This window comes from Eimeria necatrix, genomic scaffold (genome assembly GCF_000499385.1).
Source record: "Eimeria necatrix Houghton genomic scaffold, Enh_scaff131, whole genome shotgun sequence".
In the NCBI taxonomy this organism is placed as follows: Eukaryota; Apicomplexa; class Conoidasida; order Eucoccidiorida; family Eimeriidae; genus Eimeria; species Eimeria necatrix.
In genome coordinates this window covers 12,501-37,500 of record NW_013652062.1, presented here as the reverse complement: position 1 = coordinate 37,500, position 25,000 = coordinate 12,501, and the positions used below count along the sequence as shown (strand labels likewise).

The window sequence follows — 25,000 nt, the reverse complement described above, 5'->3', positions numbered from 1 at the left end:
CCTGCTGTTGCTGCAGCTGCGGCCATTGCTTTTGCGTGCTAGTGCAGCGGCTGCTGCTGCTGCTGGATTCCTGCTGCTGCAGGTCTCGTCTGTTGCTGTGCTGCTGCAAATGTTGCTGCAGCAGTGGCTGTTCCCCACATGCTGCTGCTGCTGCTGCTGCTGCTGCTGCTGCAGGCTGTGCTACGTGTGGCCCGTGGACGAGGACTCGTTGGTGGCTCTGGAGAAGCTGACGGGGAGCGCCTTGTTCCAGCCGCCCGGCGCAGCAGCAGCAGCAGCAGCAGCAGCATGGCGCAGCAGCAGCAGCAGGTCCTTGTTTGCTCGCCGCGACTCTTTCTTTCCCTCTCCTGTTGCTGACGAGCTGCTGCAGCACGGGCTGTATGAGACTTCTCAGGTGTACGTACACCTGCTGCTGAACTCCCCCTCTCCGCGCTGCGTCCTGGGGGCCAGCGGCCGGGGCTTTGCTGCTTTAGGCGTGCCCAGCAGCAGCAGCAGCAGCAGCAGCAGCAGCAGCAGCAGCAGGATAGGAGACGATTTGCAGGCGGTGGAGTTTCTGCAGGACGGCCGCCTTGTTGCTGCTGCTGCTGCTGCGCCTTCCGCCTACCCTTTGGGGATATATGAGACACAGGGGGGCCACTTGCTTGCTGCTTTTGTTGCTGCTGCTGCTGTTATACCGACACGAAACGCCGGCAGCAGCAGCAGCAGCAGCAGCAGCAGCAGCAGCAGCAGCAGCAGGGAAGACAGCACTGCTGTGCTGCTGTGCAACTTCACGGCGCTCTCCCTCGACCGCTCGCGCCCTCCTCCAGCTCCTGCTGCTCCAGCTAGTGCAGCAGCAGCAGCAACAGCAGCAGCAGCAGCAGCAGCAGCAGCAAAGGGAAGGTGGCTTGCTGCTGCTTCAGACGTGGGGGGCTGCCTCGCCATGGCCTTCATAGGCGACGACAGGCTGGTGGAGCTGCAGCGGCAGTTCGACAGCAGCAGCAAAGAGCACCAGCGCTCTGCTGCTGCTGCTGCTGCTGCTGCTGCTGCAGATGGCGACGCAGCAGCAGCTGAAGACCGCGTCCCCATCGTGCCTCAAGTGCTGCCGCTGCAGGCCTTCTACATCAACGAAAGAGCAGCAACTGTATGCAAAGGGTGCAGGGTTTAGGGTTTAGGGTTTAGGGTTTAGGGTCTAGGGTTTAGGGTTTAGGGTTTAGGGTTTAGGGTCTAGGGTTTAGGGTTTTGGGTTCGCACCAAAACTTAGGCCCCCTGACAACTGCCTATTCTTCAGCTGATTGGTGGACGCGTTTGAACGCGCGTTATTGCTGCTGCTGTTGCTGCTGCTGCTGTTGCTGCTGCTGTTGCTGCTGCTGCAGGCGGTGTCTTTGGTATGGCGCCCAAGGAGGCGCCCCGCTCCCACCAGCAGCAGCAGCAGCAGCAGCATCCATTTGCTGCTGGGTTGTTCTGACGGGTTTATAAGGGTCTGTGCCTTCGTGCCGCACACCCCTTTGAGAGTGCAGCAGCAGCAGCAGCAGCAGCAGCAGCAGCAGCAGCAGCAGCAAGTGCAGGTTTACCCGCAGCTGCGGCTGAAAAGTGTCACTCTCTCCCGTATTGCCCGCGGCACCATAAGCGGTAAGCCTGCGTTGCTGCAGCTGCTGCAGTTCAGCCTATTGCTGCTGCTGCTGCTGCTGCGCTGCACTAGGTCGCGGCTGTTGCTTCTCGGAGAAACCGCTGCTGCTGCTGCTGCTGCTGCTGCTGCTGTTTGCGCTGCAGCGAGCCTTTGCGACATGGTGTACGTACACCTGAGCTCCAAGCGCGCCGTGCTGCTGGCTAGCTGCAACGCAACAGACCTTCCAGGGGACTGCAGCGGGGAGCCAGTGACAGCAGCAGCAGCAGCAGCAGCAGCAGGCAGCAGCAGCAGCAGCAACTGGGGCTTCTACGAAGTGCGAGCAGCAGAACAAACCCTAGAAGGCCTCGAAACTGTCACTGAAGTGCTGCAGAGCCACTCCGCCTTCATAGTGGGTCTTGCTGCTTCTCGAACAGCAGCAACAGTGGCATCTTTATCTGCTGACGGCCAGCTGGTGGTCTTCGCCAAGCAGACTGCTGTGGCTGCTGCTGCTGCTGCTGCTGCTGCTGCTGCAGCTGCTGCTGCAGCAGCGGAGGCCGCGGCTACGCCGCCTGCGGCCCCCGGCCGCACGCACTGCACAGCCGTGTCTCAAGACAGCAGTGCAGCGGATGCAGGAAGCCAGCAGCAGCAGCAGCAAGATGCTGCTGCTGCTGGATTTTCTCCAGCAGCAGCTGGTGCTGCTGAGAGCGCAGCAGCAGCAGCAGCAGCAGCAGCAGAAGCACCGGAGACTCCTGGCGCTGCTTCCGACGGCGAGCGCTCTAGGAAACGGCCCCACGTGAATGAAGAGCAGCGGCTCGTTGCTGCTGCTGCTTCGCCAGCAGCAGCAGCAGATGGTGCAGCAGCAGCAGACGGTGCAGCTGCAGACGGTGCAGCGCCTGATGCTGCAGCGGCGCCAGCTGGCGAGGCTGCTGCAGCAGCAGCTGCTGCAGCAGCAGCTGCAGCAGCAGCACCTGATGAAACTGATGAGTCTTTGTTTGGCCCCACATAGAGCATTCAAGACAATGCAGTCATTTTGCTCGAGTTATTTTTGGCGATGTTTTTGCTGCTGCTGCTGCTGCTGCTGCTGCTGCTGCATGCGTTTAGCTGTGAGGGACTTTGGGCTCTGAGACGCACAGCAGCAGCAGCGGCAGCAGTGAGAGCAACGGCGTCGGTGCTTGCTGCTACTGCTGCGCAGTCTGCACTTAGCTGCTGCTGCAGCAGCAGCAGCAGCAGGGAACATAGCTGCAGCACTATTACAAAGAAGCCTACTGAGCCAACTGCAGCGTAGAACTCAGCCGTTGCAGCACACAGCTGCTGCTGCTGCTCCTGCTGCTGCTGCTGCTGCTGCTGCTGCTGCTTGTGCTACTTTCAAAGAGGCTTAAATATAGCTATGTTGTGGTTGCACGGCAGTCAGTTGCAGCAGTTGCTGCTGCTGCTGTGTGGCACGCTGATGAAGCAGCAGCAGCGGCTGCGCTGCCACAGACGCTGCTGCTCCAGCAGCTGCAGCTGCGCTTGTTGCTGCTGCTGCAGCTGCTGCTGCTGCAGGCGTTGCTGGCACCAATGCGGAGGTGCCCATGGGGGGCTGCGAGGAGTCGGGAGCTGCTGCTGCTGCTGCTGCATTTCCGCTTGCTGCAGCACCTCGAGGCGCTGCTGCTGCATGCATGCGCATTCGGGTGTCACTACAGCAGCAGCAGCAGCAGCAGCAGACATTCGCAGTGACGGCGGAGCTGCAGTGGGCTGGCTGCTGCCCCTCTCTGGCAGCAGCAGCAGCGCGTCTTTGTTTTTGTTGCCTTGCTGCAGTTGCTGATGCATCCTTTGCTGTAGCTGCTGCTGCATTGTTTGCTGCAGCTGCTGCTGCATCATTCGGCTTTGCTGCTGCTGCTGCATCGGGAGGTAGATTTCTCCTCCACCGTCGTTGAGCTGCTGCTGCTGCTGCGGCCACTGGCGTAGCTGTCGCTGCAGTTGCTGCAAGTGCAGTTGCTGCTGCTGCAGGTACTGCTGCTGCAGCTGCTGCTGCAAGTGCTGCTCAAGCTCGCCGATGCTGCTGCTGCAGCACACAGCGCAGCTGCTGCAGCGCCCGCTCCTGCTGACGGCGTCTCCGCGAAAACCGACGCAGCAGTTTGCTGCTACTTGTTCTAGCCCTTGCTGCTGCTGTTGCTGCTGCTGCTGCTGCTGCGGCCGCTGTTCGTCTGCTGGCCTGCTGCAGTTGCTGCTGCAGGGGCTGTTCCCCCTGCACCTCCAGGGGCGGTCATTTGCTGCTGCTGCTGCTGGCATTGCACGCGGCGTTGCTGCAGCAGTTGCTGCCTCTGGCTCGTGTGCTCGCCTAGGCGTTGCAGTTCTGCTGCTGCATGCTGCTGCAGCACTGTCCGTTGCTGCTGCAGTTGTTGCTGGTGCTGCGTTTAGCAGCAGCTGCTGCTGAGGCAGCACTGTTCTTGGGCTGCTGCTGCTGCGCGGCAGGCACCCGAAGCCGCAGCCAGGCACTGCAGCAGGGGGATGAAAATGCTGTTGTTGCTGCTGCAGCATCTGTTGCTGCTGCAGCTGCTGCTGCTGCTGCTGCTGCACGTGGTCATCCATTAGCTGCTGCAGCGGTGCCACTGGGGCACATTCCATAGCTTGTAGCTGCAGCAGCTGCTGCTGGTAAGTCAGCAAGCAGCAAGCAGGCCCTTTAGGCAGCTCCTGAGCTGGCTGCCATGTTGCTGCTGCGGCTTCAGCAGCGGCAGCAGCAGCAGCAGCTGCTGCCAGCCCTTGCTGCTCTGTCACGCAGTCTGCTTCAGCGGCGTAACTGACATTCAAGGCCCCACAGCGGCAGACCCACGCGCCCTTTTGCTGCTGCTGCTGCTGCTGCTGCTGCTGCTGGTTTGTTGCTGGCTGGCTGCTGCATTCTTCTTCCTGCAGCGAGGCCAATGACGAAACGCTTTGAGTTTGCTGCGGCAGCTGCTGCTGCTGCTGCTGCTCGCTGCCTGTGAAGAGGCAGCTGCTGCTGCCGCTGTTGCAGTAGCCTTCTAGAGTTCCTTTTGTGGGGTCATCTTGCTGCTGCAGCAGTGGCTGGTTTGCATGCAGCTCTTGCTGCTGCCTTTGTGAGAAGTGCTGCCCTGTCCGCTGCTGCCGCTGCTGCTGCTGCTGCTGCTGCTGGCTTTTTTCTTCCTTCTGCGTCTCGTGTTGCTGCTGCTGCGCAGGAAGGCCCTGGCTGTAGAGATTGCCGTGGCTAGCAGAAGACGCCTCGATTTGCTGCTGCTGCTGCTGCTGCTGCTGCTGCTGCTGTGCGTGCGGCGCCTCCTTCTGCTTCCCCTTTTGTTGCTGCTGTTGCTCATGCTGCTGTTGTTGTTGCTGCAGCGCTTGAGCGGTTCCCTTGTGCGGGTGCTGCTGCTCTTGGAGGCTGAGCAGCAGCATTTGCTGCTGCAGCAATTGCTGCTCTTTTGCAGCTAGCTGCTGCTGCATTTCTAGTTGGTCTCTTTTACAGAGGTCGAGGTGCTGCTGCAAGAGCTGTTGCTGCAGCTGCCCCTGCTGCTGCAGTTGCTGTTGGTGCTGCTGTAGCATCATCCACTGCTGCTGCAGCAGAGACTCTTGCTGCTGCTGCTGCCGCTGCTGCAGCCGTTGTCGCAGTCTGTGGTGCAGCCGCTGCTGTTTAAGCTGCTGAAGTTTTCTAGGCGAGAGCAGCGGACTGCGCCGCTGCTGCTGCTGCTGCTGTAGCTGCAGCATTTGCTTCTGCTGCCATTCTTGCTGTTGCTGCAGGGCCTGCATTTGGTGGTGCTGTAGCAGCTGCTGCTGCTGCAGCGCTTGCTGCTGCTGCAGTGATGCCGCAATTTGCTCATGCTCATCACACAAAGGAAACTGCACCAGCTGCCCGTCCGCTCGCTGCAGCAGGAACTGCTGCTGCTGCTGCTGCTGGTCCAGCAGCAGTTCATTCTGCTGCTGCTGCTGCACTTGGCTATCGGCCGGCAGCTGCACTATGCCTTCCTGCTGCTGCTGCAGCAGCAGGCCGCTGTGGCTGCGCTGTGTCCGCTGTGGCTGTTGCTGGTCAATGTAAGACCCTGCCTGCTGCTGCTGCAGTGCATGCTCTTGCTGCAGCATTTGTTGCTGCTGCTGCTGTTGCTGTAGCGCTTGCTGCTGCAAAGATTCGCACCGCTGCAGCATTTCCAGGTGCCGCTGTTCTGCTTCTGCCTGCCGCAGCTGCAGCTGCTGCTCCATTGCTTCTTGCTGCAGCATGAGCTGCCTTGAAGCTTGCTCTTGCTGCAGGATCATTTGCTGCTCTGCTGCTTTGTGCTGCAGCAGCAGCTCCTCTCCCTGATGGGCCCCCGCCTCCTGCGCCCACTGGTGCTGCAGCTGCTGCAGCAAACCGGCCTGCTGCTGCTGCTGCAGCAGGCGCCGCTTCGCTGCAAACACGCCTGTTTCAAAAGTGTTGCTGCGGTGCTGCAGCAGAGCAGCAGCAGCAGCACGGGGGGTCAGCAGTAACTCGTTTTGTGGCTGCAGCAAGTCGCACGAATGGGCTTCAGGCAGCTTCGTCAGGTGCAGCTGCTGCTGCAGCTCGCGCTGCGAGAGTTTTGCCTCTATTTGCTCTCTGGTATGCTGCAGTGGCAGCTGCTGCTGCTGCTGCTGCTGCTGCTGCTGCTGCAGTCCCTTTAAGATTCCTGCGCCTGTCGCCTCCGCTGCAGCACCTGCTTCGGCTTCCTGGATTGCTGTGTGGGCACCAGCTGCTGCTGCTGCTGCTGCTGTTCCTGCTGCTGCTGCTGCCTCCCCTGCAGGTGCGATTCGTGTGTCAGCAGCAGGAGGAGGTTCGCAGCAGCAGACTTCGTTCTGGAGAGGAGAAGCTGCAGCAGGAGGTGCAGCAGCAGCAGCAGCAGCAGCAGCAGCATGCGACAGCGGAAATGACAAGTTCCTTTGGGGCTCTTGCTGCTGCCAGTTTGTGTTGTTGCTTAGTGGGAATGTAAAGGATCGGCGGGGACTGAAGAAAGAAAATTGCTGCTGCTGTTGCTGCAGCGCTTGCTGCTGCTGCTGCTGCTGCTGCTGCTGCTGCCCCTGTGGCTGCTGCTGCTGTAGCAGCGCTGCAGCAGCAACGCCCGAGACACCACTAAAGCTGTCCAGCGGCGGATTCTCATGCTCTTGAGAAGATTCCAATAGCTGCTGCTGCTGCTGCTCTATCTGCTGCTGCAGTTCACGCTGCTGTTGCTGCTGCTGCTGCTGTTGTCGCGCTGTTTGCTGCTGCTGAAGTTGAGTGCGGTCCACTTCCTGCAGCAGCTGCTCTAGCAGAAGTTGCTGCTTCATAATCTGTTCCTGCTGCTGCTGCAAATGGTGCAGCTGCTGCTCGTGTTGGCCGTGCTGTTGCTGCAGCTGCTCCTGCAGCTTCTGCTGCAGAAGGTGCTCGTGCTGCTGCTGCTGCAGCCGCAGCTGTTCCTCCTGCTGCCGCGTTAAGTGCAGCAACTGCTCTTGCTGCTGCAGCTGCCATGTTTTCTGCTGCTGCTGAGAGTCCATCACCAGCTGCTGCTGCTGCTGAAGCTTTGTTGCGTATGCCTGCTGCCATTGCTGCTGCTCTTGCTGCTGCCCTTCCCGCTTCTGCTTCTCCAGCATCAATTGCTGCTCGAGCTGCTGCAGCTGCTGCAGCTGCTGCTCTTCTATCTCTTGCTGCTTCTGAAGCTGCAGTTCCATTTGTCGTTGTTGCTGCTGCTGCTTCTCTTGCTGTTCCTCTATCTTATGCTTCCACTGCAGCTGTTGTTCCATGAGTCGTTGCTGCTGCTGCTGCTGCGTCTCATGTTGCTGCAGTTGCTGCTGCTGCAGCTTGTGCAGCAAGGTTTCTTCTTGCGAGTGCAGCTGCTGCTGCAGCTGCTGCAGCAGCAGCTGCTCTGGCTGCTCCTGCAGCTTCTGGGAACCTTCTGAAGGCAGCACTGGGGTGCCTGCACCGCGCCTCAGCAGCGTGTCTGCCTCCTGCTGCTGCTGCTGCTGCTGCTGCTGCTGCTGCTGCTGCTGCTGCTGCTGAGGCAAGTAGCTGCTGCTGCCGGAAATGGGGGGTGTCACTACAGTCCACAGCATCGGTTCCGTTTGCTGCTGCCCAGCTCCCAGCGCGAGGGGCCGCACCTCCCCTTCAGAAAGCTGCGTGAAGCTGTGCTGCAGCTCTGCATCAGCAGCAGCAGCAGCTGCTGCTGCTGCAGCAGCAGCGGCAGCAGCAGCCAGCCGCGTCTGCGAGGTGGTCGGCTGCATTCGCTGCAGCACACCGACAGAGCTTGTGAGGCTGCTCTCGTGTGCAGCGTCTTGGTTTGTTGGATTTGCTGCTGCTGCTGCTGCTGCTGCTGCTGCGGCTGTCCCTTCTGGCAAATGCCGTAAAGTGGGAACAGCAGCAGCAGCAGAAGCAGCAGCAGCAGCAGGCTTGTCTTCAGCGTAGCTGCTTTGCTGAGGAACTGCACTGGAGGCGGAGCGGAAGTAAGGTGTCCCTGCTGCCTCTGAAAATTCTCCTTCACTGTCCATGGCTACAGCAGCAGCAGCAGCAGCAGCAGCAGCAGCAGCAGAAGCAGCAGCAAAGGTCACTGTAGCAGCAGCAAAGACAGCAGCAGTACCCAAGACACTGCAGCAGCAGCAGCAGCAGCGGAAACACCAGTGGCAGCAACAACTACACCCACAGCAGCAAGTCTACGTCGCCTTCAGTGCCATTTCATTGAAGCCAAACGCTGCAGCTAAAGTCTGCGTGCTGCTGCAGCAGCTGTTTACTGCTGGTGCTGCTGCTGCTGCTGCTGCTGCTGTTTGCCACTGCCGTTGCTGCAGCAGGCGGTGCGCAGCCGCTGCAGTCCTTGCAGCCAGTGGGCCACCCCTATACTCTAGCTGCTAAATACGTTCAGAGCTACCAGCCAAAGTGCCACTACTTTGTGCTGCTGCTGCTGCTGCTGCTGCTGCTGCTGCTGCTTCTCCGTTGCTGCGCTGCTGTTACTGCAGGCCGCAGTCCACGGGCGACGAGCTCGCCCTGCAACGGCACATCATGCGTGGGTCAATAAATGCTAAACGCTGCAGCGCAGCAGCAGCACAAGGAGCAGCAGCAGCAGCAGCAGCAGAGGCTGCAGCAGCAGCCTGAGCAGCAGCAAGGGCTGTTGCAGGTGACCCTGAGGTGTCTTCTGAACTTGGCTGTGTCTGGGGAGCGGGGCCCCAGGCCCTAAACCAGAATTATATTTAGAAAATGAAAACAGTGTTTTTCTAATTGCAGCAGGCGAGCTGCTGCTGCTGCTGCTGCAGCTGCTCGCTGGAGCCCCGTCGTCGGTGACCTGCTGCTGCTGTTCTTGCTGCTGCTGCTGCTGAATGGGAAGTGTCTTTGGCTGAAATAAAACAGCTATGGGTTAGGCTCTGGCTGACATGCTTTAACTGCAGCAATCCGGAAGATCCCGGCCTTTTCTGTTGCTGCTGCTGCTGCTGTCGGCGTTGCTCTCTTCTGCTTCCGCTGCTGCTACTGCTGCTGCTGCCGCTGCTCCCATCCACATGCACCTGCAGCAGCTTCTGCTGCTGCTGCTGCTCTCACAACACTTGAAATGCCTTTATCTGATGGGCGAGGCAGCGCAGAAAGCCTTTGCCGGGCGCACTGACAGGGTGTATGTACACCTCAGCCTCCGCAGGCTCGGCGGCTCCAGCCACACTCAGGACTCAGGATTATTTCCTGGTTTTTATGTTCCTATTTTAATTAATTAATTAGATTTATCTTTCAATTAAAGACTAAAAGAACATCTTGTGCGTCCTCACTTTCGATACGCAGACTCAGGAGTAAATGCTACACACAACAGCAGCAGCAACAACAGTAGTGGAAACGCGAGCAGCAGCCCCAGCAGCAGCAACAGCAGCAGCAGCAGCAGAGCCGAATTTAGCATTAGAATAGACTGTGACGCTCAAGTTATGAACAGATGACGCAACCCGCCTTCCCCTGCGCCCACTTCTATGGCTGGCTAGCTAGCTAGCCAGCTAGCCAGCTAGCCAGCTAGCCAGCTAGGAGCGAGGCGCCTAGCTAGCTAGCGATAGGTGAAATAGGTAGCTCTCTGGCGAGCTGGCCAGCTAGCTAGCTAGCTAGCTAGCTAGCTAGCTAGCTAGCTAGTTAAGGACTGGCCGCGCAAGCGACAGAGGCTGAGCAAGGGCCACACAAGCCTCTCATCTTAGCTCCCTCCTGCTGCCACTGCTTTTGTTATTGCTGCTGTCGCTGCTGCTGCAACTGCTGCTGCTGCTGCTGCTGCTCCCAATGCGGCACGGTCCCAGAGGCCTTGCTGCCTTCCGTCCTTAAACACTCAGTAACCTCAAAAGCAGCAGCAGCAGCAGAAGCAGCAGCAGCAGCAGAAGCAGCAGCACGGAGCCTCCCCAGCAGAACGTGGCTAGCTAGCTGCCCGGACTAGCCGCAGCAAGCTGCTGCTGCCGCTCGCAGCTAGCTAGCTGCTATCAGTGGCTGGGCTGGCACAGTGGCGCTAGCTAGCTGCCGCTAGCTAGCGAGGCCTAGTTTGGCTAGCTGCACTGCTGCTGCTGCTGCTGCTGCACTTGCTGCTCTGTGAAGTTCTGCCGTCACAGCTGCCGACCTCGTATCTTGGGTGCTCTTGCTGCTGCTGCTGCTGCTGCTGCTGCTGCTGTTGCTGCTGCTGCTTCTGCTGCTATTTTCAGTACAGGTGGCTAGCTGGGGTGCAGCCGCGGCTGCTGCAGCTGCCTGGACTTGTTGCAGTGTGCGCTTCTGTGGATGCGCTGCGGCTTTCTTATATACTGTTGGTGCTGCTGCTGCTGCTGCTGCTGCTGCTGTTGCTGCCGTTGCTGCTGCTGCTGTTGCTGCTGCTCCACCCCGTGTTTGAAGTGTCCGAAGGCCTCTCGATGCCGCCGCAGGAAAGCACTGTCACTAAACAATTGTGCTTCTTGCTGCTGCTGCTGCTGCTGCTGCCGCTTTTGTTTAGCTGCTGCTGCTGCTTCTAGCAGCAGCCTTTCCCCTTGTTGGTGCCACTGCTGCTGCGCTGCTGCAGCTTCTTCGTGCAGCAGCATTTCTTGCTGTTGCTGCCTCATTACTTCTTCTTGTTCTGCTCGCAGCTGCAATTCCCGTTGTCGCTGTTGCTGCAGCAGCTGCTGCATCTGCTGCTGCTGCATTTGCTGCTGCTGCATCTGCTCCTGCTGCAGGGGATTCAGCTGATCCCACGTAGAGGGGCTTGGGGCTTTGAGGCGCGACGCCTTCTGCAGCTTTTTGTGTTGCTGCTGCTCTTGCTGCTGCTGCTGCTGCTGCTGCACTCGCGGTTCTGTGAAGTACCGTCGGTACTGCTGCTGCTGCTGCTGCTGCTCACGTTGCTGCTGCCTGCTCTGCTGCTGCTCCTTCTCCCGCTGCAGTCCAACTCCTCTGTGATAAATCCCAGCTTGTCGGTGGCTATACTGCTGCTGCTGCTGCTGCTGCTGCTGCTGCTGTTGCTCCGCCCTGAGAAACAGCTGCTGCTGCCGCCGGCGTCCATACTCTGGTGGGAACTGCTGCCGCTGCTGCTGCTGCTGCTGCTGCTGCTGACACCTCCTTGCTGCGTGCCTATGCCAAGAAGCTTCCTTTTGTGCACTCGCCTCATATTCATGCTGCTGCTCCTCCTCATGCGGCTGCTGCAGCAGTTGCTGCTGCTGCTGCTGCAGCATCTGCTGCTGCTGATGCAAAAAGTAAGTTCCTTCCAGATCTTCGACTCTCGGGCGTTGCTGCAGCAGCAGCTCCGCTTCTTGCTGGTACAGCAGTTGCTGCTGCTCTTCTTGCAGCAGCAACGCTTGTTGCTGCTGCTGCTGCTGCTGAAGCAGGGCCTCCTGCTGCGCTTGCTCTCGCTCTTGCTGCAGCAGACGCTCGTGCTGCAGCAGCAATTCTTCCTCTTCTAGAACTTGTCCCTGCAAAAGCAGCAAACGGGGTTTCTGTTGAAGCCGGAGGATCCGCTGTTGCTGCTGTTGCTGCTGCTGCTGCTCTTGTTGCTGCCCGTGCAGCCGCCTCCCCCTTTGATATTGCTGCTGTTCCTGCTGTGGCTGCTGCTGCTGCTGCTGCTGCTGCTGCTCTGAATCTGTCATCCGTGCTGCTGTTGCTGCTGCCACCACTTCTGGCCTCCACTGCTGCAACTCGTCTTGCTGCAGCAACCAAGGCTTGTCTCCGTTGGGCAGAAGCGAGCTACAAAAAGATGCTGCTGCTGCTGCTGCTGCTGCTGCTGCTGCTGCTGCTGCTGCTGCTGCTGCTGCTGCTGCTGCTGCTTTCACTCAAAGCGCTGCTTCTACTCCTTGGCTCGATACCAAGAGGGTGACGTCGCTGCTGTTGCCGCTGCAGTCTTTGTTGCTCATGGCGTTGCTGCTGCTGTTGCTGTTGTTGCTGCTGTCGCTGTTGCTGTTGCTGCTGCTGCTGCTGCTGAATGCGTAGCCTATACACTTGGCATCGAGCCTGGGCCCTGCACTGCTGCTCCTGTTGCTCTAAACACTCTTGCTGCTTGCGCTGCTGCTGCTGCTGCTGCTGCTGCTGCTGCTCTAAGCTCTCATCGATTGTGTGCTGCTGCCGCTGCTGTTGCTGCTGCTGTTGCTCATTACATGATAGCTGGCTGCATTCAGAGAGAGAGCGAGGAATTTGGAGCTCCTGTTGTACCGCTGCTGCTGCTGCTGTTGCTGCTGTTGCTGCTGCGGCAGCTGCTGTTGCTGCCTCTGCCTCTGGCCCGGGACTGTTCTGCCTGCTGCTGCTGCTGCTGCTGCTGCTAATTGTTTCCGGGGTGCATTCTCTAGATGCTGGTGGAGTGTTAGCAGCTGAAGATGCTGCTGCCAGCGCTGCTGCAGGTGTTGCAGTTGGTGCTGCACTGGATGCTGCTGCTGCTGCTGCTGATGCTGTTGGCGTTGCTGCAGCAGCTGCTTCTCTGTCTTGCCTCTCATCTGTTTCTTTAGAGGCTTCCTGGCTTGCTGCTGCGCATGCATACAGCGCCCTTCATCCGCAGCCGTAAACCCTAAACCCTAAACCCTAAACCCTAAACCCTAAACCTCAATGAAGTCTAGCGTCGTAAGAGTCTCGCTGAACACCAGCCGTCACAGCAGCAGCAGCAACATGCAAGCCCCAACAGCAGCAGCAGCAGCGGAAGCAAAAAAGGCGTAGCAGCAGCAGCGAATGCGTGGTTAACAGCAACACGCGCCGGTGCAGCAGAAACAGCCGCAGCGGCAATGAGAGCGGCAACAGCAGCAGCAGCAGCAGCAGCAGCAGCAGCAGCAGCAGCGGCAGCAGCAGCGGCAGACTCACGGCTTGAGCCAGCCTCGGAGGCTTCGCCTTGAGACAGCTGCTGCAGTTCAAGGCGTGTGGCCTCCAGCTGCTGCTGCTTTGCTGCTGCTGCTGCTGCGCTGTGGCTTCTCTCCAGTAGCTGCTGCAAAGACGGCAGCAACTCAACCTCTTCGTGCTCCTGCGGTGGCAGCAACAGCAGCAGCAGCAGCAACAGCAGCAGCAGCAAAAGCAAATAGAAACTGAAAGCAGTAGCAGCAGCAAAGAAGCTGAAAGCCTGCGCCTTCTTGTCAGCCAGGGCCTGTACTTGAGCACGCAGAAGCAGCAGCAGCCACAGCTCGACTACGGCGTGATGCAGCAGCAGCAACAGCAACAGCAACAGCAGCAAAAGCAGCAGCAGCAGCAGCAGCTCATGCCTTGACGATTTGTAGCAACAAGTCGGTCAGTGAGTCCTCAGGGGCCAACGGGAGAACTTCGGGAGGCCTGCTGCTCCACTGCCGTGGGAGCGCAGAAATCTAGAGCAGCAGCAGCAGCAGCAGCAGCAGCAAGAGCAGCAGCAGCAGCATCAGCAGTAGCAGCAGTAGCAGCAGCAGCACCAGAAGCAGCAGCAGAAGGGTCAGTCTTTAGCCCACTGCCGTAGCGTCAGCAGCAGAGATGATGCAGCAAGGGCATCAGACGCCACCGCAGCAGCAGCAATATCAGCAGCAGCAGCAGCAGCAGCAACAGCAACAGCAATGGCAGCAGCAGCAGCAGCAGCAGCAACAGCAACAGCAATGGCAGCAGCAGCAGCGGCATAACTTGCCGCACCACCTGCAGCTGAAAGCGCTGAAAAACAAGTGGGAGGGCCTGGTAAACAATGTAGCGCGCAGAAGGGGGCACTGCAGCAGCAGCAGCAGCAGCAGCAGCAGCAGCAGCATTACTCATTGTAGCTTCCAGCTGCGTTGCTGCACTTGCGGCCTTTGGGCTCTCATCCTTCGCAGAGTTGAAAGACTGCAGTTGCGGTCCGCCGCCCTGCTGCTGCTGCTGCTGCTGATCTTGCTGCTGCTGCTGCTGCTGCTGTTCTGGCTGCAGCAGCAAAAGGACTGAAGGTGGGAGAGAAGCATCCAGGCAATCTGCGTGTCTCAGGAAGCGCACGGCCAGCACCCGCTGCAGCAAGAGCAGCAGCAGCAACCACTGTCAGCAGCAGCGACAGCAACAATAGCAACAACAGCAGCAGCAGCAGCAGCAGCAGAAGCAGCAGCGAGACCACCACGGGTATGTGCAGCACGAAGAGCAGCAACAGGCGGCACCGCAGAAGCAAACCTACATGAAAAGGGCCCACCTGAGGCGCATGTTGACAGACACAGCAGCAGCTGCAGCAGCAGTTGCAGCAGCAGCAAGTGGAGCAGCAAAAGTAGCAGCAAGAACAGTGAAGGCTGCAACCGCAGCAGCAGCAACAGCAGCAGCTGCAGCAGCAGCAGCAAGGGCAGTGAAGGCTGCACCCGCAGCTCTAGCAGCTGCAGCAGCAGCAGCTGCTGCAACAGCAGCAGCAGCAAGAGCAGTAAAGGCCGCAACCGCAGCAGCAGCAGCAGCAGCAGCAGGTCATCCGGGTGCAGCGAAGACACTACAGCAGCAGCTCACAGGGGCAAAAAGGACATCCCAGGGGGAAGCATGGCTGCCGTGCTGCTGCCAGTGCACCTTAGGGAAGGCCGCCTGCAGAAAAACGGCAGCAGCAGCAGCAACAATCGCAGCAGCAGCAAGAATCGCAGCAGCAGCAGCAGCAGCACCAGCTGCTGCTGCTGCTGCGGGAAACTGGGCGCCGGATACCATAAGCTGCTGCCCATTATGAGTGCCCCGCCGCCCCACGGGAAAGAAAAGACTCTTTTTAGCAAAACCACATGAATCCGCGTTGAAGCTGTTGCGGTTCAAGGGTTTAGGGTTTAGGGTTTAGGGTTTGGGGTTTGGGGTTTCCAGGGTCACCTTGATCTCCTTGCTTATCCGGGGGTGGCGGGAGGAAAACCAGACAGAGAGAGAACCTCTCATTGCTAATAAACTTAATTTCAACTTTGTAGCAGCAGCAGCAGCAGCAGCAGCTGCAGCTGCTGCTGCTGCCAGTGCTCCTGCTGCAGTGTCGGCTGCAGCCTGTGACCATTGGTCCTCATGGTCGCAGCCGCCGCAGCAGCAAATGCATGCACAACAAAGATTTACTTTTGTTGTATCTTTCCAAAAATAAAAACTAAAAGTATTCAAGTTAAATTTCGGTGTGGCTTTAGAGGCGTGCTAACTTGCTGCTGCTGCTGCTGCTGCTGCTGCTGCTGCTAGGGTCTTGGCGCTGCAGCTGCACGGCGTGCCAGTTCTGCCTCTTGCTGTTGACGCTGTTGCTGCTGCTGCTGCTGCGGTGCCGCTGCTGCTGCTGCTCCGCTTCCTCCCTGCGTGGCGCTGGCTCGAGGCCCCCACAAGTTTAGCAGCAAGTGCGTTGGGGTGTCTGTACACTGCAGGTGACCAGCAGCAGCAAGCTCAGCTCGAGCAGGAGCAGCAGCAGCCGTGTCTGTGCTTGGCTGCAGCAACTGCTGGAGCAGCAGCAGCAAAGAATCGGCTAGGCCAGCTCTGCTGCAACACCAGCAAAGAGGTTAACAGTCGCACCCGCAGCAGCAGCAAGAGTGACTTTAGTAGCAGCAGCAGCCTCCTCGACAGCAGCAGCACCAAATCAGCAGCAGCAGCACAAGCAATGCGGCAGCAGGTACACTGCAGCACAAGCAGGTTGGGCGCCGCAGCAGGAGTGACCCTGCAGCAGCAGCAGCAGCAGCAGCGCAGCAGCAACAGCTGCAGCAAGACGCTGCTCGCTCCAGCAGCATGCATGCGCGGGTGCAGCAGCAACTAAAACCCGTCTTTCTCAGCGTCATGCTGCAGCAAGCCAAGGGCAGCGACGAGCTGCTCCTTGTCTGTGAGGGGCTGCTGCTGCTGCTGCTGCTGCTGCAGCTGCTGGTCTATGGTGTACGTACACCCCACCCTGAGCGCCGTGGTAGCAGCAGCAACGACGGCGGAGAAAGGAACAGCAGCAGCGTCGGAAACAGTGACTCCAGAAGCAGCAGCAGCAGCAGCAGCAGCAGCAGCAGGGGCTCCTGTCTCTTCCATTGTCTCTCTGAGGCCCCTCAAGTAAGCAACAGCAGACAGCAGCAGCTGCTCGTCGCTCAAGCCAATGAGCTGCTGCAGCCCGAGGCTGCTGCCGCGCTGCACTCGCTGCAGCACATGAATTGCTGCCAGCAGCAGCGGCACAGCGGCGCACGTCGGCTGCTGCTGCTGCTGCTGCTGCAGCGGGTGCCGCTGCCCCAGCCCCCCCTGCCCCTGCCCCTGCTGCCCCTGCTGCTGCTGCTGCTGCTGCTGCTGCTGCTGCTGCAGCAGCAGCGCGTGCTCGGCCAGCAGGTGGGGGGTGGACAGACACAGCAGGCGGCGGGCCCGGCCCAGCAGCTCGCTGTGGCTCTTCAGGTGTACATGCAGCTGCGGATAAGCCACTGACAAAAAGCCTTCGGTGTCTGCCAAGCAGCAAGCCAAGGAAGCTCGCTGGCTGTCGAGCCGCGCAGCACTGAGACACACTGCAGCAACCACCCCCTGCAGCAGCAGCAGCAGCAGCAGCAGCAGCAGCAGCAGCGGGAGTTCAGCCGCGGCCGCGGGGCAGCAGGGGCAGCAGTGCAGCGCCCGCGTGCCTCTGCGCTGGGAGCTCAATGCATCTGCTGCCCAAGTGACGCAAAGTCACGCGGAAGCAGCAGCAGCAGCAGCAGCAGCAGCAGCAGCAAGCAGCAGCAAGAACAACAACAACAGAAGCAGCAACAGCAGCCGGAATAGCACCAGCAATCGCGAGAAAATGGCAGCACCAAAAGCAGTGGCAACAGCAGCAGCGGAAGCAGCAGCAACGGCAGCAGCAATAGCAGCAGCAACAGCAGCAACAACAGCAGCAGCAGCAGCAGCAGCAGAAGCACCTGCAGCAAATGGACGCAAATGCCTTTTGCCTCGATGTCGCTCAGCGGGGGAGGCAGCAAAGAAAGGTATTGCTGCTTCAGCTGCATCACAGCCCTTTCAAACATGCGCATGCAACGCAGATCTGCTCGCTGCTGCTGCTGCTGCTGCTGCTGCTGCTGCAGCTGCTGCACCTCAATCGGCAGCACAGCAAACACCTGCTGGTAAATCTGTATAAGAGGGGGCCCCAGAAACCACCGCTGCATCAGAGCTTTCTGAACCGCAGCACAGAGTCCCAAACCCTAAACCCTAAACCCTTAACCCTAAGCCTTAAACCCTTAACCCTAAACCCTAAACCCTAAACCCTAATCCTTAAGCCAAAGGCCTCCTCTGGCATCCTTTCGAGCTGCTTGAGACTTCGGCCGAAGCTCTCACTCCTGGACCGTGAACCCTAAACCCTAAACCCTAAACCCTAAACCCTAAACCCTAAACCCTAAACCCTTACTTTCATCACATCCATTTCTTTGTAGGCGTTTATGCTCTGAAGAGCAGCTCCTGCTGCTCCTTCGGGGGTGGTTGGGCCCTTCTGCGCTGTACATACACCCCAAGCAAGCAGAAGCAGCGCGAGCTGCTGTTGCTGCTGCTGCTCCCACAACAGCAGCAGGAAGGAATGAAGGAAATCTAAAGAACAGCAGCAGCAGCAGCAGCAGCAACAGCAGCTCACCGGCCTGTTTTGTGCGCTGCAGCAGCAAAGAAAATAGACTGTAGGTCTTCGCCAAGCACAAGCGGGCTGCAGCAGAGCTCCGCTGCGCCGAGAAAAGCAGCAGCAGCAGCAGCAGCAGCAGCAGAAGATAAGCAGCCACACAGCCCGTGAGAATGCACAGCAGCATATCGAAGAGTACAGCAAGCGAGACAAAGCAGAAGGGTACGCTGCTGCTTGTGCTGCTGCTGCGTCTACTGCTGCTGCTTCTGCTGCCACTACTTTCTGCTGCTGCCGCTGCTGCTGCTGCTGCTGCTGCACTCCTCACACTGTTCTGCACTGTGTCGTCCAGCAGAGACGGCGGATCTGCTGCTGCTGGAGGAATTTGGAGGGCGCAGAGCCACATGAACAAAGAAAGGGAGCGATCGCAAGCAGCTGATGCCTGCAGCAGCAGCAGCAGCAACAGCAGCAGCAGCAACAGCAGCAGCAGCAACAGCAGCAGCAGCGACAGCAGCAGCAGCAGCAAGGCACAGACCCAGCAGAATCTCAGCGGGGCGATTGCTGCAGCAAGTGCATGCGCCCACAGGTGGTCAGCCGCAGGCGGCAGCAACGAGCGGCAACTAGTGCAGCAGCCACTGCAGCAGCAGCAGCAGCAGCTGCAGCAGCAGCAGAACCAGCAGCAACAAAAGGCAAAAGGACCTCCTGAAGCAGTGGCTCCCCTGCCACCGTGGAAGCAGCAAGATGCTGCAGCAGCTGCCGCAAGAAGGCCCGGAGGTCTCCTGCTGTGGGCAGAACGGCACTGCCGCTGCTGCTGCTGCTGCTGCGTATCTTCTGCAGCATGCTGCTGCTGCTCTGAGACGCGTGCTGCTGCTGCTCATGCTCGGCCTGCTGCAGCAACTCCGCAGAAAACAGCAGCTGCAGCATCTCCTCGTGGACGCTGCAGATGCGCTGTCTGTACACCGCAAGAAGCTCCCCCAAACTCGCCATCAGCTGCGTCTCCTGAGCGTTAGCTGCAGCAGCAGCAGCAGCAGCAGCAGCAACAGCAGCAGCAGCAGCAAAAAACGGTTTGCGCACATGCGTTTGGCTGCGGATTCGTCCGACGCGCAAAAGCAGCAGCAACAGCAGCGGCAGCAACAGCAGCAAATCGAAGCGGCGGCAGCAGCAGCTGCAGCAGCAACCTCAGCAGGACGACGAGGCAACAACAGCAGCAGCAGCAACGGCAGCAACAAAAGGAAGTGACGACAGCAGCAGCTATCGCAGCAGCAGCTGCAGCACCGGCAGCAAGAGCAGCAAAAGCACAGGCGTCCGCAGCAAACCAGAGACACACAGAAAGGCGGCAAGGGAGCTCCTGCTGCTGCTGCTTTTCTCCACCGCAGCACAAAGGCCCGCAGCAGCAGCAGCAGCAGCGGGGTGCAGTCTACCATGCACCACGCAGCAGCCTCGTCTACATTTTGCTGCTGCAGCAGCAAACGCGCCGCGGATCTCTGCTGCGCCAGCTGCTGCGGGTCCGCGTGCTGCTGCTGCAGCAGCTGCAGCAGCTGCTGCAGCGGCCTGCTGCGGGCTGTCAGCTGCCTGCAGCAGCTCTTGAGGTGTACAGACACCTTGCGCAGCAGCTCTTCTGCCACAGAAGACACAAACCCTTTTTCCTGCAGCCATTCTCCCATTGTCAAGTCTAGAAATGGGGAGGCTTCGGGGCTTTGCAGCACCTGCAGCAGCAGCAGCAGCAGCAGCAGCAGCAGCAGCACAGCAGCAGAGGGTCCTGCACTAGCAGCAGCAACAACGAACGGGCCAGCTGCGCAGCAGCAGCGGCAGAACGCGCTTGAGGCGCCTTTGATGGCATAACAACAGCTGCAGCAGCTTTGACAGCAGCAGCAGCAGCAGCAGAAGCAGCAGCAGCAGCAGCAGCAGCAGCAACTACTCACTTGATCCAGCAGAAAGGCCTGACGCGACTTCTCTTCTAAGGAGGTAAGCATCTGGACTGCCCATGCTGCGACTTGCTGCTGAAATGGAGTGCAGCAAACCAAGGAGATGCTGCTGCTGCTGCTGCTGCTGCTGCTGCTGCTGCTGCTGCTGAAGAGAGGCTCACAGTACGAAGCCGCAGCGGCTGCTGCGGGGTCGAGCTGCTGCTCCGTTCCCGCTGCTGCTGCAGTGTTGGGAGCGACAGCAGCAGCAGCAGCAGACCGCAGCGCCTCAGCAGGCAAGGCCTGGCATGCTGCTGCTGCTAGCTGCTGCAGCACAGCTTCCAGCGCCTGCTGCGGCTGCTGCAGCGCGAAAAGACACTTGAGGTTGTCGGCCACGCCCAGCACGTCCTGCAAGGAGCCGCAAACGCAGCAGCAGCAGCAGCAGCAGCAGCAGCAGCAGCAGCAGCAGACCATCACTTCCGGCTGCTGCTGCGGAAGCTGCTGCAGTTAAATCTAGATGCTGCTACTGCACTCTTCTTGGCGCTGCTGTGCTGCAGCTTGCTTCTTTGTTTCCCCCATACCTGCTGCAGCAGCAATCCCAGCTGCAGCAGCTGCTGCAGCAGCTGCAGCAGCAGCTGCTGCTGCTGTGCAGCAACCTACCTGCTGCTGCAGCGACTCCTGCAGCAAGAGCTTCGGTTTGCTGCGTATCTCTTTGCCTAATTTCCTCATCAGCTGCAGCGCCGGCTGCATGCATTTTAGCTTGTGGAGAGCGGGGCCCCCCTTTAACGCGCTGCTGCTGCTGCTGCTGCTGCTGCTGCTGCCGCTGCTGCTGCTGCTGCTGCTGTTGCTGCTGCTATCCTCCTCTGCTGCCATGGCCTCCAGCTGCAAAAACGACAGAGAGTCGATGCACCGCGTGCAAGTGGCTGTAGGGGTTTACTAAACAGGGTTTGGGGGGCTTAGGGTTTAGGGTTTGGAAATTAGGGTTTAGGGTTTAGGGTTTAGGGTTTAGGGTTTAGGGTTTACCCGGACTAAGTAGTCGGCCTTCTTATGGTGCGCCGTTTCTGCGTTAAGCTTTTTGAGGCATTGTAAGAAGTGCAGCGCGAGAGACACCACCTCTTCAGCATCCAGCAACCTGCAGCAGCAGCAGCAGCAGCAGCAGCAGCAGCAGTAGCCGCAGCAGGAAAAGCAGCAGCAGCAGCAGCAGCAGCGACAGAGTCCCAGGAGCAGCACAGGTGTCACGGCAGCAGCAGCAGCAGCAGCAACAGCAAAGCCACCGGAAAAGCATAGGCGATATGGCAACAGCAGCAGCAGCGGAAGCAGCAGCAGCAGCAGCAGCAGCAGCAGCAGCAAGACAAAGTGTTTGCTGCAGCAGCAGGCTGTGCATCCTGGCAATGCGGTGTGTCTCACGCTTCCTGGCAGCTACAGCAGCAGGAACAGCAGCAGCAGAAGCAGCAGCAAAAGCCTCAGCAACAGCAGCAGAAGGAGCAACGCAAACAGCAGCACAAACAGCAACAGCAGCAACAGCAGCAACAGCAGCAGCAGCAGCAGCAAACCTGTCTGCCTCGTCCACAGCAGCTTCAAGTTCTGTTGCCTTCTGCTGCGTTAAGTCCTGCAGCTGCTGCACCTTCTGCGATATGCTGCTGACCTGCTGCTGCAGCTGCTGCGTGCAGCAGCTAGTGCCACCATCCTCTGCAGCAGCAGCAGCGGCACTGGTGCTGCTGCTGCTGCTGCTGCTGCTGCTGCTGCTGCTGCTGCTCTTGGAGCCCAACCCGGCGCCTTCTTCGCCCGTGCTTTCCTGAAATGAGCAGCCTCTGGTGCTGCTGTTGCTGTTGCTGGTGCTGCTGCTGCTGCTGCTGCTGCTGCTGCCGCTGCTGCTGCTGCTGCTGCTGCTGGGCCCCAGTAGCTCTGCGAAGTAGGCGACCCCTGGCATAAGCGACCCGAGATGGGCAGAGAGCTGCAGCAGCAGCAGCAGCGTCCACAGCAGCAGCAGCAGCAGCAGCATCCAAAGCAGCAGCAGCAGCAGCAGCAAAGTTCAGGCCATGGTGTTGCAGATCTGCCGTTGCTGCGTCTGGGCGCATCTCCGGCGCAGCAGCAGCAGCAGTGGGCCCCTGGGCAACGAAGCCACGATCTAGGGTTTACGGCCTAGGGTTTAGGGTTTAGGGTTTAGGGTTTAGGGTTTACCTCGCTGCGGATGCGGCCATCTAGAGCAGCAACTGCTTCCTCGAGCTGCTGCAGCCGCTGCCCCAGAGCGTCAGGGCCTTCGCCGCTGACTTGTCTTACAAAAGCCCCCACACTAAATGCTGCTTCTGCTGCTGCTGCTGCTGCTGCTGCTGGTGCTGCTGCTGCTGCTGCTGCTGGGGAGTCGGCTGCAGCTGGCTCGCGGCCTAGCAGCAGCAGCTGCAGCACCGCCGGCGGCAGGTGCTTCTCCGCCGCTGCGCAGCAAACAGCAGAAACCCTAAACCCTAGACGCCAAACCCTAAACCCTCAAGCAGCCGCACAAAGACAAGGCCATTCAAGCAGCAGCAGCAGCAGCAGCAGCAGCAGCAGCAGCAGCTCACCATCCAACCGAATGCGCGTAATGGTCCCCTCTAAAGAGGGTACAGCTATCCCCATTTTGCGCCTCTGAAGCAAAACGTCTTGCTGTAAGTTATCTGCTGCTGCTGCTGCTGCTGCTGCTGCTGCTGCTGCTGCTGAGAGGCTCGCGTCTTGGGGGCCCCGGGGGGGCCCCCACGGGGGCCCCCAGGGGGCCCCCTAGGGGCCCCATTGCCCTCCAAATATATTTAAAATGGAACTTTTTTGTCACTTTTGTTTTTATGTTTGGAATTTAAAACAAATGGCACTTTCAGGGCCTCAAGGGGGGCCCCTGGGGGCTCCTGGGGGCCCCTGTGGTCTTCGTAGGTTCACGGAGCACCGTAAACCCTAAACCCTAAACCCTAAACCCTAAGTTGTAGACATCAAACCCTAAGCTCTAAACCCTAGCCCTACGCTCCAAACCCTAAGTTTAAGTTTAACACCGGCTTGCCTATGCCCAAGATGTGCGGAAAAGTAGGAACAGCATCTCCTAAACCCTAAACCCTAAACCCTAAACCCTAAACCCTAAACCCTAAACTGCAGGCATGTCTTAACACAGTGTTAGTCTGCACTCCTTCAAATAGTGCTGCTCTGCAGCTAGCCAAGGCCAGTCACAGCTAGCTGCAGCTAGCCACAGCTAGCTAGGGCCAGCCACAGCTAGCCACAGCTAGCTACAGCTAGCCACAGCTAGCCACAGCTAGCTACAGCTAGCCACAGCTAGCCATAGCTAGCCAAGTCAGCGCCGCCACCCCTAACACACCACAAGGGATGCTAGCTAGCTGCAGTTAAGTGCATATTATTGCAGCTAGCTGCAGCAAACTTTGGCTGCTTCACTCGGCTGGCTGGACACAGTTTGGAGCAGCCGCAGCTAGCTACAGCTAGCTACAGCTAGCCACGTCTAGCCCCAGCTAGCCCCAGCTAGCCACAGCTAGCCACAGCTAGCCACAGCTAGCCACAGCTAGCCACAGCTAGCTGTGGCTAAAGACACAAAAAATCTCTGGTACAGAACGGAGGCATTGTTGCGCTGCTGCTGCTGCTGCTGCTGCTGCTGCATAATTGCAGCTGCCTCTCTTGCTGCCCTTACTGCTGCTGCTGCTGTGACTGCAGCAGCTGCCCCTTTTGCCGCTGCTGCTGGTGAAGCTGCAGCAGCTGGTGGCGCTGCAACAGTAGCAGCAGCAGCAGCAGCTGCTGCTGCTGCTGCTGCTGAGGCGGCTGCTCCATTATTTGCTGCTGCTGCAGGCGCAGCACTGGCTATTGTTTTGTTAGCAGCTGCAGCAGCTGCTGCTGCTGTGCTGCTGCTGCTTTGCTGCTCGCAGCTGTCCCAAATAGAACAGCGCAGAGCTGGAGGCTGCTGCGGCTGCTGCTGCTGCTCCCCTCAAACTGCTGCTGCGGAGTCGCTGCTGCTGCTGCTGCTCCTGCTGCTGTTGCTGCTGCTATCTGGGTAGTGGTCGAGTCTATCGAAGCCCACGCTGGTCCTCCCGCTGCTGCTGCTGCTGTTGCTGCTGCTGCTGCTTCCCGCGTCACTCGGCTCCGAAGGCAACAGCTGCATCCCCTTCCTGCTGCTGCTGCTGCTGCTGCTGCTGCTGCTGCTGCGGGAAAAGAAAGGCTGCAGAAACTGCTTCGGCCAACTAAAGCGAGCCACAACTCGCCCAAAGAAGCCCCTGTTAGTATATGGCTGCAGCGCGGAAATGCCTGCCAGGTAGCCTGTGTCTTCTTTTGACTTTGCTGCTGCTGCTGCTGCTGCTGCTGCTGCTGCTGGTGCTGCTGCTGCTGCTGCTGCTGCTGCTGCTGGCGCTGCTGCTGCTGCTGCTGCAGTTGGGGCTGCGCCGCGTTCGGGCGAGGCGGCTGTTCCTGCCAGGCCGTCGACTGCTGCAGCCCCTGCTGGCCCTGCTGCTGCTGCACCTGCTGCTGCTGCACCTGCTGCTGCTGCTGCTGCTGCTGCTGCTTGAGGGGAAGCAGCAAAGCCGAGCTGCTCGAAGTCCTCCTGCTGCATCAAATTGGTGTCCATGCGGCACTTGAGAAAGGCCTTCGCCAGCTCGCGGCACGGCAGGTGGTCGTACGCCTCAAACTGCTGCTGCTGCTGCTGCTGCTGCTGCTGCTGCTGCTGCTGCTGCTGCTGCTGCTGCTGCTGCGTGAGGCAGCGCAGGTAGCGGTGCTGCTCCGCGCTGCAGCGGTGGTCCCGGTCTAAGGGGAAGCTGCCTTTGGCTGGGGGCTTTGTGGGGCCCCTCACGGAGTTGGCGGCCAGGGACATTCCAGCATCAAGGGTTTAGGGTTTAGGGTTTAGGGTTTAGGGTTTAGAGCTGCAGGCTAGGGTTTAAGGTTTTGCACTCCGGGACTCTCGAACTGAGGCTCGTTCGCTCGTGGATGCACGGAAACTCTACTGCGAAACCCTAAACCCTAAACCCTAAACCCTAAACCCTAGACCGCAGACAAGCAAGCAGCTCTGCATGCAGCCCCAAACTGGACCCTCTAAACCCTAAAGCCTAATCGCTAAACCCTAGCCTTTAAACCAGCAGCTGCTACAAAGAGCCTCAAAACCCTAAACCCTAAACCCTAAACCTCCGTTCTTTAAATAAAATATTTCAAACTGTTTAGGCCGCTGCCGCCCCAGCGCGCCGGGGGCTGTTTCTAGTCCCCAGGTCATAAACCCTAAACCCTAAACCCTAAACCCTAAACCCTGAACCCTAAACCCTTGATTTTGATGAAATTGAACCCTGTGTGCAGCCGATGAACTCTCTATTGCAGCTGCGGCTCTGCGCAGCTAGCAGGATATTTGCTGCGGCTAGTCCTCTGGGGGCCCCTGCAGCAGCAGCAGCAGCAGCAGCAGCAGCAGAAAAGGCAGCAGCAGCAGCAGCAAAAGCAACTGTAGTAGCAGGGCAACGCGCTGAGCACTTGAGAGCAGCATCAGCAGCAAGAACGCAGCCGGCTTTGCCTACAAGGGCAGCAGCAACAGCAGCAGCAGCAACAGCAGCAGCAGCAACAGCAGCAGCAGCAACAGCAGCAGCAGCAGCAGCAGCAGCAGCTACGTCCCGGTTTTCTGCATATGAGGTTTCCTACTGCCAACGACGCGGCCTCCACTTCTCCAACGAGAAGGAGTTCAGGGCCTTCCTCAAGGGGTCTAGGTACGTTGCTGCCCC

The 25,000-nt window shown here is 59.2% G+C and overlaps 4 protein-coding genes across 4 annotated transcripts in view; 2 read left to right on the top strand and 2 right to left on the bottom strand.

Annotated features, from left to right (window-relative positions):
* ENH_00010690 (hypothetical protein) overlaps positions 1-16,929 on the top strand; it is a gene marked incomplete at both ends in the record, with an annotated part of 25,103 nt that extends 8,174 nt beyond the window's left edge. The window contains one exon of the mRNA XM_013578808.1: positions 16,830-16,929. Within this exon, the coding sequence (XP_013434262.1) occupies positions 16,830-16,929 (100 nt within the window). The remainder of the gene's footprint in view (positions 1-16,829) is intronic.
* A 255-nt stretch (positions 16,930-17,184) lies between these two features.
* Positions 17,185-21,905, bottom strand: ENH_00010680 (hypothetical protein, conserved; the record flags this gene model as incomplete). The annotated part of the gene is made up of 11 exons (XM_013578807.1): positions 17,185-17,282; positions 17,416-17,497; positions 17,720-17,833; positions 18,091-18,401; positions 18,719-19,097; positions 19,314-19,700; positions 19,953-20,174; positions 20,316-20,424; positions 20,846-21,246; positions 21,474-21,724; positions 21,851-21,905. 11 exons carry the CDS (start codon positions 21,903-21,905, stop codon positions 17,185-17,187), a joined length of 2,409 nt encoding a protein of 802 aa, XP_013434261.1.
* A 1,333-nt stretch (positions 21,906-23,238) lies between these two features.
* Positions 23,239-24,114, bottom strand: ENH_00010670 (hypothetical protein, conserved; the record flags this gene model as incomplete). The annotated part of the gene is made up of 1 exon (XM_013578806.1): positions 23,239-24,114. One exon carries the CDS (start codon positions 24,112-24,114, stop codon positions 23,239-23,241), a length of 876 nt encoding a protein of 291 aa, XP_013434260.1.
* Positions 24,115-24,590: 476 nt separating this feature from the next.
* ENH_00010660 (hypothetical protein, conserved) overlaps positions 24,591-25,000 on the top strand; it is a gene marked incomplete at both ends in the record, with an annotated part of 877 nt that continues 467 nt past the window's right edge. Inside the window, one exon of the mRNA XM_013578805.1 lies at positions 24,591-25,000. This exon is cut by the window's right edge and continues 299 nt beyond it. Within this exon, the coding sequence (XP_013434259.1) occupies positions 24,591-25,000 (410 nt within the window).